This window comes from Opisthocomus hoazin, chromosome 9 (genome assembly GCF_030867145.1).
Source record: "Opisthocomus hoazin isolate bOpiHoa1 chromosome 9, bOpiHoa1.hap1, whole genome shotgun sequence".
NCBI lineage: Eukaryota > Metazoa > Chordata > Aves > Opisthocomiformes > Opisthocomidae > Opisthocomus > Opisthocomus hoazin.
Genome location: NC_134422.1, coordinates 21121093 through 21133495, shown reverse-complemented (window position 1 = coordinate 21133495; position 12403 = coordinate 21121093). Strand labels below are relative to the sequence as shown.

At 37.4% G+C, this 12403-nt stretch overlaps 1 protein-coding gene across 1 annotated transcript in view; it reads left to right on the top strand.

Moving 5' to 3' along the window:
• The window catches only part of GRB14 (growth factor receptor bound protein 14), a 77358-nt gene that overhangs the window by 61025 nt on the left and 3930 nt on the right, over positions 1–12403 (top strand). Inside the window, exons 6-13 of the mRNA XM_075430650.1 lie at positions 2708–2845; positions 3641–3751; positions 3942–4037; positions 4619–4699; positions 6936–7052; positions 7151–7208; positions 7300–7387; positions 11157–11250. Coding sequence (XP_075286765.1) covers positions 2708–2845; positions 3641–3751; positions 3942–4037; positions 4619–4699; positions 6936–7052; positions 7151–7208; positions 7300–7387; positions 11157–11250 — 783 coding nt within the window. The remainder of the gene's footprint in view (positions 1–2707; positions 2846–3640; positions 3752–3941; positions 4038–4618; positions 4700–6935; positions 7053–7150; positions 7209–7299; positions 7388–11156; positions 11251–12403) is intronic.

The window sequence follows — 12403 nt, the reverse complement described above, 5'->3', positions numbered from 1 at the left end:
CTCCCCCCCCAAAAGACATTTGTATGCTTTGGTTTTTGTTCAGATTCATTTTAAATTGGTTGGGTTTATAGCTAATCAAGTTGTGATATATTTCTATCTGAAAGACATGGTGACATATGACACCACCCTGCACATCATGTTATCTATTTCACTGCAATAGGGAGAGGGTGCAATCTTAGTTCTGTATATTATGTGACCAGTAATCTCTGTCTGCAGCATACCATTATTTAACTCTCCCCAGTTCTTCTTCCTATATTAAGGACTTTTATTATTTTTTCTTATTTTTGTCCTATTTTGATTACCTCTTATCTGCATAAACAGAGATCCATTCCCCCTATAATAAACTTGCATATACCTCCATTAAAAAAAAAAAACAACAAACCAAACCAACGACAAAAAACCCAACCAAAACCAACCCAAAACAAAACAAAAAAAACCCCAAGGAAGTTATCTTTTCTACTATCTTTAGTTTTAGGTGTTTATTACAGACATTCAGTTCTCACTCTGAAATATTTTTACTGCTCATTCCTTCTGACAGCTAATGGTTTTGACTACAGTTTGCTTGTGTTATATTTTCTCACACAGTCCTCAGCTGTCTTAGAAAAAGATGGATCTAAGATTGCCTTTTTCCTAGCGTTATTGCTACTTTATTTTAGTTGATAGCATGGGTACAATAGCGACCACTGAAGCTGAGCTTAGTATTGCTCCTCCACTTTGGTCTGCTGAGTAAGAAGTGCATTTCATGATGGCGCTTCTGGTTTGAAACTCCCATGGCAGAAATCCTGGGGAAGACACTTGTGCAGGCTGGGAGCCAACCATTCCTTTCATCTTCAGCAGAGATACTAAAGCCTAAAAAGATGCTCCTTTGTTTTTACATAATTTGACTCTTTTAGATTTTCTTAAAGCTTCCATATGACTTTGTTTATGGAGTTAAAATCCTTTTTCACTTCAGTCTTACTACTCACGATCAGTGAACCTGTTAACATGTGGCAAATGGGAAGATTAACAGGCTGGAACACCTAGCAGGACCCACACCGCTGCTTCAGTGTGGCTGAAAAAGCTTAAACTGCATTCACACACAGCTGTGTGCCAGCAGCACAGGTAGATAGATGTACCTAGTCATACTGTAATTTAACTGTTAGGTCAATAGCAGTGAAACTATTCATAATACGTTCCTAGTTGTGGGCTAGGGCACTCCCCTGTCCAGTGAAGCCTGCCCATGTTGCTGCATTCACAGCAGCTGAATTTAATTCACTGAGCTTGCTCCACAGGTGGTACAGTCATGCATCTGGCTGAAGGCTAGGAGAACAATAAAAGAGAAGGAAACCATGTGTATCTTGGTTGGACTGCATTATTTAGTGGCCAGAGAACTTGGTGTACTTCCAAAATTACATTCACTTCATCATTTTTCTGCAGTCCAGTACTGGCCAGTCTGGCTCTTGCCTGGTAACCTGTTGCTTCGTGTCCTCAAATCAGACTTTCTGGAAGTGGCAGTGGACAGGAGGAAAATGCAGCAATGAAAGCTGCAAATATCCACCACAAAATCCCTTGTTCCCTACCTATATATAAGCCTAGATAGTATTTATCATTCTGCAGGCCCATCAGGGGCAAGGTTCCCTGAAGAGCTTAGTAGCAACACAGATTCCTTTGCACATATGGAGATTGAAGAATTCTAGGTTAGTCTGTTTAGATGTGAGTCATAGTTCTGAGTAGTTTTATTGGAAGAAGAGTAATAAAAATGAATGCATTACATGAAATTAGAACAAAGTTAACACGGTTGCCAGCTTTTAGTGGGTACTTTTGCAAAGTGAGTAAAAGTATGTACTTGGTCTTAGCAAGATCAGAGCTGTCGTGCTCTCTGGCAATGTCTGGTTGAAATGGCTAAAGAGAAGCCACTGAATATTTTGAGTAGAGGCAGCACGTCAGCTTCTCTCATTGTGTTAGTTAACTTCTCTGTCTATCCATATCTTTCGGCCTTTTCTATGGCTTGTGAGAGCGCATACCTCTTCTTTGCAGTTCTGGAAGCGAAATGGCTGTTCTCCCAGACTTCTCAGTCCTCTTTCCTTCCTCCTGATGCAGCTTTTTCAGTGGTCTCTGTAGGGCATAGGCAGGAGCTGTCTTGGTGACGGGCCCAGCCTCTCCTGGTTTTGCTTCAACTAAAACTCCTACTTAGGCACCACTTCAGGTCCCAAGACCTTTGTTCCCTGCTGTTGAAAATGGTAATATCTGGCTGACCTACTTGGTTTTGTAATTCAGATTTTGTGATTTGTTTACTGAATTAATTTTAACTCAGATCAGTTCCCTTATCTGGGTTGTAGCACAGGGCTGGGGAGGGGTGGCTTTTTTTTCTCCTGCTTTTGGAAGCATTGATTTGTAGTTTTATGTAAATAGGGTCTGAGGCATGGGATCAGAACTTCTTACACTGGTTTTGTTGCTGAAGTCAATATTGCATAACTAATACTCTCATTTCAAACCATATGTTCCATAGAAGTGTGTGACTTGCTTAGCATACCTTGGAGTTGTGTAGCATTCTACACGCATTAAAGCAGAGGTACTCCTAGTGGGATTAGATGCAGTCATAACTGAATTACTGTGATGTGATAGTGAATTTAGGGGTTTATTCCCCTTAGTCCTGTCTGAATATGTTATGAAGCAGAAAGCTGGTTTCAGATGAAAAGAAAAATGCATGCCTGGTATTTTCTTTCAGATGTTCCTAAGTTCCAGCACATATCCTGAGATTCATGGTTATTTGCATGCAAAGGAGCAGGGAAAAAAATCGTGGAAAAAATTGTACTTTCTTTTGAGAAGATCTGGCCTTTATTTTTCCACTAAAGGTACATCTAAGGTAAGCAATTTAAAAAAAAATAAAAGACAACTATGAAGTTGGAGCAAATATGTATGTATTTATCATTTGTTGTAATAATAACCAAAATTTGAATTTCAACTTGTGATAAAAAGGAAAAAAAAATCTATTTATTATAGATAAAATCTAGAGAGATACTGAGAGAGAAAATTTGGAAAGTATGGTCTTAGAAACAGTAGTTTCTTTTCATCTGGTAACTTTGCTTCATTCTGGCTTATATTTTTCCACTCAGTTAACGGAGTGCTCTTTCAAAATGATTTTTCAGATTGTAGTTAAAATTCTGAAGTATGAGTAGATGCTCTGAAAGGTGGGCATAATACTTCATTATCTAAAATAAACAAAAACCTGCATATAAGAAGATTTTACAGGAAGATTTTGAGTGTTCTCAAATTTTTGTCACTGGAGAGTTTTTTGTTTGACTAGTTCAGCTTTTTGATGGCAGTACTTTAAACTTGATTGTGCTCTCAAAACTTTACTCCTATTCTAATGTTATTGTGGCTTGGATTTAGTGAATGTTTTCCCAGAAATGATATCACTTGTACTTTGTTTTTTCTCCTCTAGAAGAATGAACTCTTTGGCTAGTTTGAGGTGGTTTTTTCTCTGCATTATAAAATTCATGTTGAGTTATCTCCTTCTAGATTTCATGATGTCACAGTTAAAACTGCAGTATGTAAGACTGTATTTTGGAACAGGATAGCTACTATACTCTTCTGAGTTTCTTATCTGGAGATGCTGGCTAAAAATAGTCTAACTGTATTACATTGCTCTTCTTTTTAGGAGCCAAGGCATCTGCAGTTTTTCTGTGAATTCAGCAATAGTGATATGTACATGTCTTTGACAGGCAAAAAGATTTCTGGAGCACCAACAAACTATGGATTCTGCTTTAAGGTACAAGCTTATTATTCTGATACATATTAAAGCAGGCCACAGTTTTTAGGTAAGCTTAAATTTCTTTAACGTTTTTGAAAACAATGTTCAGCTGTCTATTATGAAATAGGAGAATTAGTGGCTTTTATTTCAACAGGTATTATCTTGAAGATATGCATTAATGCTAAAAAAATGTGCTGTGGCCTTCTAGCCTAGCAAATCAGGAGGAACCAGAGACCTGAAACAGCTCTGTGCAGAGGATGAGCAAAGTAGGACCTGTTGGATGACAGCAATTAGGTTGCTGAAGGTAATTTTTCTGTGTGGAGTTAACGTCTTGCTTAAGTTTACTGTGTGAAATTTTGATACTGTGTGGTGGAGAAGTAACGTAATTCTAGGTTCCCGTGCAGTAGCAATATCTGTTTTGTACTCTGAAAGCTTATTTTTTTCATCCCAACAAAGAGAGAGAGACCGAATTACTGGAGTCATTGTAGGGGGTGGGATGATGTCTTGAAGCCTCAGTCCTGCAAATACTTATACATAATATATGCTTATACATAACCAGGTTGAATTCAGTGAGATTGCCGAGTAATGTTGAAAAAAGCTACAAGAATACATGGGAAGGGAACTTTATTATGTTTTTTAAATGTGTCTGTGACAAAATAGGAATAGGTCAGCTGGTCTATTAAATGGATTGTATTTAATGCAGAGTGTAAATTTATAAAGGCAGCAGCAACAATGACGATGTTGTGCATTTCCTTATCCTGACAGCATTTGTCCCTGGTTTTTAATGGTAAAGAAAAGCATGTTTTATCTTTTACATCTGGAAAAAAATTTACTTGGCTTAGGTTTATAATTTAAAATGCTAACCATGTTATTTTCTGGTTTTAGTACGGGATGCAGCTGTATCAGAATTACATGCAACCATATCAAGGTAGAAGTGGCTGCAGCCCTTTGAATATAACACCTATGGTATGTCCCACAGTAGCGTCATGAATTAATACGTTGTTTCTGTCATCATGCTATTTTTAAGTAACTTGTGTCAGTTACACTACTGACTTGATCCTGCAAATCTTTGCATGTGCGAATGCTTGCCAAAAACTTTTGGGCTGTCAGGGTTGACTGAAAAACTAATTAATTAATTTACTTGCTTAATAAAAATTGGGTAGTTCAGACTGGTGAACAGGCTCTTTCCCTTTGTCAAGTCTCCAGTATTTTGGGAGTTCATTGGCTTGTTATCACTGTCAAAAAGAACAGAAAGAGGATTTTGAAAACAGAGCAGCAGAACTGTAAATGCATTAAAAAAGAAGCAAAGTGTTTAAGGTTACACATGCTGTAAATGATGGGTGAGAAAACTATAACAAAACCTTTTTGGTATACAGTAATACTTTCTCTTTTTCTAAATGTAAAATATTAAGTACTTAAGATTAATTTCAGCTGGTGTAATACTGACTAGACTTCAGAGAAACACAATAATTTGGCAGAACTCGATATTGGAGGAGCAACAGCCTGTATCAGATGCTGTGTCCATCTCCTCAGTCAGATAGTTGGGATTGGATCAGGTTGTCCTTTTCTTAAATATCTTACGTTATCCCAGTTCTTTATGAGTCATTTGAATTCAAACTTTTTCATGGATGATTTATATCACTTGTGTTTTTGGTTGGCTAAAAAGGAAAAAAAATTACTTGTTGCTGGGACTTGTGAAAATGATTTTATGATGGATTATTTTAGCTTTTACTATAGTTCTTGCGGTTAAAATGCCTAAAATACGCATTTGCTATTATAGGTATCCACCAAAATAGTTTTCAGAGATATTGCTAATAAGCATGGCTTCAAAATTATGCTTAATACTCTGGCCGTGTCTTTGCTTGCTGTTATGTGAAGCTGTTACAATAGCCAGCTGCTGGTTTTATAGCGGATCTGGGAGCCGTTACCAATTCTCACTCCTCTTACGCTGTTGTGCGCATTTTAGCTCATGTAGCTTCTAACACAGGCAGAATCTATAACCGGTATGAAGCATGGCACTGTTTTTCTACTTGTGTATAATTCATGAATTAAGCAGCAAATTGGATAAACTTGGGAATTAAGCGCACAAGCTAATGAACGTACTTCATAGACGAACCACTTGTGTTGCACATTCCTCAATGACTCACAACCATGTCAGCTACTAGAAGTTCCCTCCACTCTTCTAGAGGCAAATATTTTCTCTTATTTTTCCCTTGGTTTTTTTTTTGCTTTTGCAAAGGTCTTTACAGGTTGCAGTTACTCAGGCAGTCCTTAGACTACAGTGTCAAGAATTACAGAATTGCTGTCTTGTGTTTCTAGTTATATTCACGCTTGTAACCAAACAGGAGCAAAACAGACCTGCTTTGGTTTAGGACTGGGAAGCTTTGCTAACCCTACAGAAATCTGGGCCTCTTGTGTTCCAGATGTTACTTTAACTTATAGAATGCTAAAATGTTCTTTTAGTTATTTGATATTCCAGTGCTTGCCAACATCTGAGCCATTACAATCCACATTAAACTTCATTTTGTAAACCTTGGTTTCTGAGATGTATTTTGGTGATTTTTAAGACTGTTTTGTCAATCTTCAGTGCTTTTTATTCTATTGTTACAAACTTCATCTTCACTGGAAGAAGAAACCCAAGCGTTTTTATAACGAATCCTACAGTTGTTGAGTCTGTGATAAGAGTTAGAAGAGATGCATTACAACAGAAGTTAGACTCCATAGAAATGACTGTTTTCAATGCTTAAATCTCATAAACTTTGAGTGAAAGTTTATATACAAAAGATATAAATTTGACTTTTATAGCAAAATACTTCAAATCTTTATTAATTTGTTCGTTATATAAAAGAATTTTGTGGTTTTTTGTGCTTCTTGGACAACTTAGTTTCCTGACTTGTTTTGACATGCAAAGGGCTAGTTATAGTTAAAAATATAAATGGAGTTTATGGTAAAGCGATGTATTTATCATCCATTGAAGTAATGCAAAAAGACAACCTGTCCTGCCAGACTGTAAAATTGAGCTTTGCAGCAGCATACTGGAATTACAAATACTCCCTAGGGTAAAATGAGTTTGCCTCTGATGGGAAACACTGCAGATACATGAAACACCACTTAGAAAACGTCATGTGTTCTCAGGCGCTCACTTTTAAATGATGGATCTTTTAAAAAATGAACAAACTAAATTTATTTTTCTTTGTTGCAGAGAAGCATTTCAGAGAATTCTTTAGTAGCAATGGATTTCTCGGGACACAGGAGCAGAGTTATAGAAAATCCAACAGAAGCCCTTTCAGTTGCAGTTGAAGAAGGATTAGCATGGCGGGTATAAACACGTTTGCTTTATCAGAATAGTATTTTCTAATTTTTCTGCTTTAAAACAAAAAAGCTTTGCATTCATGTTTTTATTTCTCTCTCATGCAGAGGAGAGGGTGTCTGCGACTCAACTCACATGGTAGTCCTATTGCCATGTCTAACATTGGTATGTGTGAGTTAATTCACTTCCAGAGAAATGCAATAGCGCATTCTTTCAATAAAGGCAAAATGTTTTTTAAAGATCTTTATTTCTACAGCTATACACAGATCTCAGTCGTGGTTTCATCATAAAATCTCTAGGCAAGAGGCTCAGAGACTTATTTTGCAGCATGGACTGGTAGATGGGTAAGTTAATTCTTTACATAACTCTTCTGAGACACGTTTCTAGTTAACAACTGCTATTTTCATGTACTTATTGGTGGGGGATGGAGGAAGGACGATTTTGCACTTACCTAATAGAAATAAAAATTCTTTTATATAGGGGTATCTGGGGATCAGTTGGTTTCTGTTTTATATCTTTTGGAAGCAATAAAGTGGTGATCTAACACTTTGATTCTGTCACTGACAGATTACTTATGTCTGCTTAGAGCCAAGCACTTGAGCTCTGTATTTGCACAATATTCTCTGGGAACTGTCAACTTTGGCACCAGTGTCGTTTGTATCTCTTATTAGTGATGAAAGAACGAAAGAAAGCTGGAAAACATTGAGTAACCTTATTCTAAGATGAACTGTGCAGAGTCAGCCATTGGAAAAAAAGTATGCTTTTCCTCATGAAATGACTAAAAATTGTATTATCCCTAATGGTAAACAATAAACATTAGGATAAGACTGTTCACGTTTGGTTTTCTCTCATTTAAGTATTAATTTAAAAAAATGACAAAGCAAGTAGATGTTTTATGTTCAAATCCTCCTGGTTTTCATTTCCGTATTTTTATCCTTACGTCTGTATTAAATGTAAACTTAGGCGTCCTTCATTCAACGAGTAATTCCATAAAACTCCTAAGTTTTTCTGAGTCTGTTTCCAATCAGGTACCTGTAATATCAGATTACTGGTTAAATACCTTCAGTTTTAGCTTCAATCTGTTGTAATACTGTTTTCTACATATGCAGAAAGGGCTCTTGGAAAACAAAAAAAGAGACGGGAAGGAAGGGGAGACACAAGTAGTCATACTCAGCAGGGATGGCTAACTGGCCTTCCCCTGTTGTGTTTTTTCTTCTATTTTCTAATTTCAAGGGCCCGGTTTTTAAGCCCAGCTAATCATCCTGAAACTGCTTTTGTATTCTGCATTCACTTTTGCATTTGTTACATGAGAGGGATGGGACATGAGGGTGAGCCAACATGTATTTCAGAGCAGTATGTCATTTTAGGGCTGATGAATCTTCCAGTGTGTTTCTGTGGGTACACACACATACTGCTAAATGAAACCCAGTAGATTCGACAAGTAAATAGCAACGGTGTTTGAGATGACAAAGTGAGTGCCTTGCTAACAGTAGTTAGGTATAGTGTGGTTTTTTTTTTATATTCTTGGATGTATGCATAGATATGCGTTGTGGTTTTGGTGAGGATGATACTTTTGTGTGGGCTGTCTAGAATTGATTAGAAAGTGGTAGTGTGAGTGGTTACATGCTGTCAGATAACATATTCAGGAGTTCCAGTGAAGTCATGAATACATTACAGCATGTGACAAACGTTGTGCTTTTTGACAGGCTGAAAGAATGAATTATCACCAAAAATACAGAAGTTTTTTGTGGGAATAATAAGAATTTAGTTTCTGGGGGCAGGGGAGAGGTGAGGCAGAGAAAATAACCCATGTTAAGCGTTTCAAGTTGCATCCCAAGCAGGGAGATCTCCTGCATACATGTAATGACAGAGGTGGTAGGACCTCTGTAATACTGTATGCACCAACAAATACACTGCTCAGAATAGCTTATGGGACTACTATATAAAGGATCTGAAGTAGTGTCAGTATTGGAATAACCCAATAACAGGATTAGGCACAGCAATGATCTTAAGGTGTGCTGTAAAGGAGTAAGGTTTTTGGATCTGCTGTTCTGGTGTAAAACCAACTTTCTTAGAGAAGTTTATGTGGCGATATTGTAGATTTCATACTTTACTCCCTAAAGGACATTTGAAGACTTTTCAGTGATAAATCGTTGATAGGATTGCAAACTGATCAGCATCTGACTGATGAATGGGATAACAGCATTACCAAAAGGCCCATGACGATGCAACTGGTCATTCAGAGAATTCCTTAGGAGTTTATGAAGGAGTGGTGGTTTGGAGTCATCCAGCATGCCTAAAAAGCTCCCTTCCAACCAGCATGTATAAGATTCTGTGAACTGCAACCCTTTCTTCACCATAAAGTGATCTTTTTAAAGGTTCTTTAACAACTAAAGTAGGTCTATTGCGTGAAGGTTAGAAAAGAGTAAAGATCTTTTTATGTAAAGGAGGACAAGTGTTGGTTATCTCTGCTGTTAAAACAAGAAAAAATTAAGAAAATGGACTCTAAAAGAACTGATGAATGGGAACGTAAATCCTAAGCAACCTGTATTTTCTTTGCTACCCAACATGATTACTTTGTGTATTAGTTAATGTGGATCCCAGTATTTGGGTGTAGAGACCCCATTTTGAATATCTGCAAAGCAGCACATTCTTATAGTCTCATTTTTCTGAATGAAATAAAATGCCAGTCCTTAATGACAAACATATAAAAGCTTTAAGTTTATGCAAAGGATCTAACTGCTCTGAAAAATGTGGTTGATGTCTTGGAGCGGGTGGAAGGCCACTAGGTGGGGAGAGAGAGCTTGCAGGGAGAGCCTGGGTCTGTGGAGAAGCCTCACTTGTTCTCACGCTTGCCATGTGCTCTTCCGAGCCGTATGCCGAGTTCGCACTTGTCCCTCTTTAATAAATGAATTGGTATGGATGGGGATTTTGATAGAATTGTTAATGATTATGGACTCCAAATTTCTTTATTCCAGGTATCCTCTTACTTTGTAAAAATAGAACTCTTAAAAACTTTGAGGATGAAATTAGTAGTTTGCATCCATGCCGTTAGTTAGTGAAAATCCACTGTAAGCCTTTGTCTGCTTTCTTCTCCTGAAATCCTTTAATTTCATAGAATAATTGTGCTCTAATTCCTGGTATGTGGTTGGGCAGCAGTGGGTGGCCCCTAGTGCTCACTTGGTTGGTACCTGCAAGTCCATTTTGCACGTTCCCTTTGTGTCCTAGAAGAGGAGCGTGCTTGCACTGGCTGTCCTGTCATTTCCCTGCGTTGGTACATTGGTTAGCTGTATCTGTTCCACACCTGCACAGTACAAACAGTTCAGACTCTCTCTGCTACAGAGCCGTGAATCAGGTTTTTCCCTCTGTCCTCCAGACTGTTCTCTGCCAATATCCCAAATCCAGGGATTCAATGAAAGCCATCTCTTATTGGTAATCGTCCTTTGCCTGTACCAGATTATTCTGCCAGGATTACGGCAAAATTATGTCTGTCCATAACCTGGCTGGAATAAGTTATTAGTGAACTAGTTGCAGTGACACTGTTGGCCATTTAGTGTGCTGTGATTTGAATGATGATGCCATAAAGTGAGAAGAGTGTAGCTTTGTCTCAGTGGGAGTTTTGCTGGTGTGTGGAAGTGAGTGTGCATTTATGAATATTGGCCAGATGTGAAAATCATTCTGCTGTGTCTTGCATTACCTTTTCTGTAAGCTTCCTGTTGAACTACCTTTCGAATTTTCCCTATAGCGCTTGTGATTTAGGTAACTGTCAAATTCCAAAGAAAAATTTTCTTCAAAGCACAAACGTGGAGGGTGCTTTTCTGTCTAAAGAGATGCATTGTAATTCTATGCAGTGTAAAAACTAACACCTGCAGTGTCATTCATTCTGAGAATGCATATTTTTCACATAATACACAAGGTGAAGAAGAATTTAAGAAAAAGTATTTCTGTTGACACATTTGCAAAGAAATACTGATTAAAAGCATGAGTTATGTAATTAATATTATTTTTGCTTTTCACTAATACTTCTGTAATGATTTTACAACAGTTCTAACTGGATGTTTACAAAAGGCTTTCCAGAGTGATCTTACTGTGAAAATTTTCAATCTCTTTTAGGGTATTCCTGGTACGCGACAGCCAAAGTAACCCCAAAACATTTGTATTGTCATTGAGTCACGGATTAAAAATAAAGCATTTTCAAATTGTACCAGTAAGTAATTTTTTCAGTTTATTTCTACAGTTGTAAAACAAAACGAATATTTGTGATAGAATATTGCTGGATTTTTTGTTCTTTTGCTGTTATATGGAAGATGTAAATGTAATGCCTGTATCACTAAAAATAATTAGTATTCTTGAGCAGAGCTGAACATTTTTGAGTTTTGCTGTTTGATTTGTTACAAAGCTTGACTAGAATTATGATATCCTAAAAAGTGTCTCAAAAAATAGACAAATGTATTTCAACTGGAACAGAAGTAACCCTGATGGCATGAAAGTCGTGTGTTGATAAAGGTCATATTGCCTTTTCATTTTTCAGTATGTGCACAATTTCTCTTTAGTTATCTGTTTAGGTGGACTGCCTATGACGTGCGTGTGTTTATCTCACCAACTCATCTGTTCAGGATAGTTTCTCTTGATATTTGGAGTCAAACATTTCCTGCTGACCTCTCTTCTTGATTCATGTTATTGTGGTATATTCATCTCCAGGTCTTCTTCAGGGAGACAATTTTAGCAAAAAATTGGTATCCTTATTTAGTCCAGCTACTTATAGGTAAGCTGAAATTTTCTAAATTGAAATCCTATTTCCATCAGTTTTCATTGAAGTTATCATCCAATTCACCTGCCAGAATGGCAGCTTTCTCCATCACTTCCACTCCCTCCAGAGGCGGTTTATACCGGTTTCTTTACAGGCTGCTTCTGTTGAGATAAGAAACACTTTAGCATTATGTGTTTTAAGCACATATGCTTGACATAACTGAGCATGTCAGTCAGCCTTTTCTTCGCTATAGATTTTTCTTCTCTTTTCATAAGAGCATGTCTTCCAGACCACATAACACTTCAGCTTCCATATTTCTTCCTGCTGAAGTTTCTAGGAGATTCTGCTGTTTCTTAGTAGAAAGGAGCGTAGTGGCATTGTTCGTGATCTGGTGGTCCTCTATAATCGTTCACCTTACCTAGGGCTGGTAGCTGATATCCTCTCCTAAAGAAGTTCCTATAGAATAAAACTGAAGTATTATTGGGGAAGAGGAAAGGAGTGAATCGGTGTTTGTTAAAAGAATTGTCCAGGATTTTTCTGTTAGGTACAAACAACGGAGGAGTCCTTCATCCAAAAGTGATAGCTGTGCTCTGGATCCCATGCGAACATC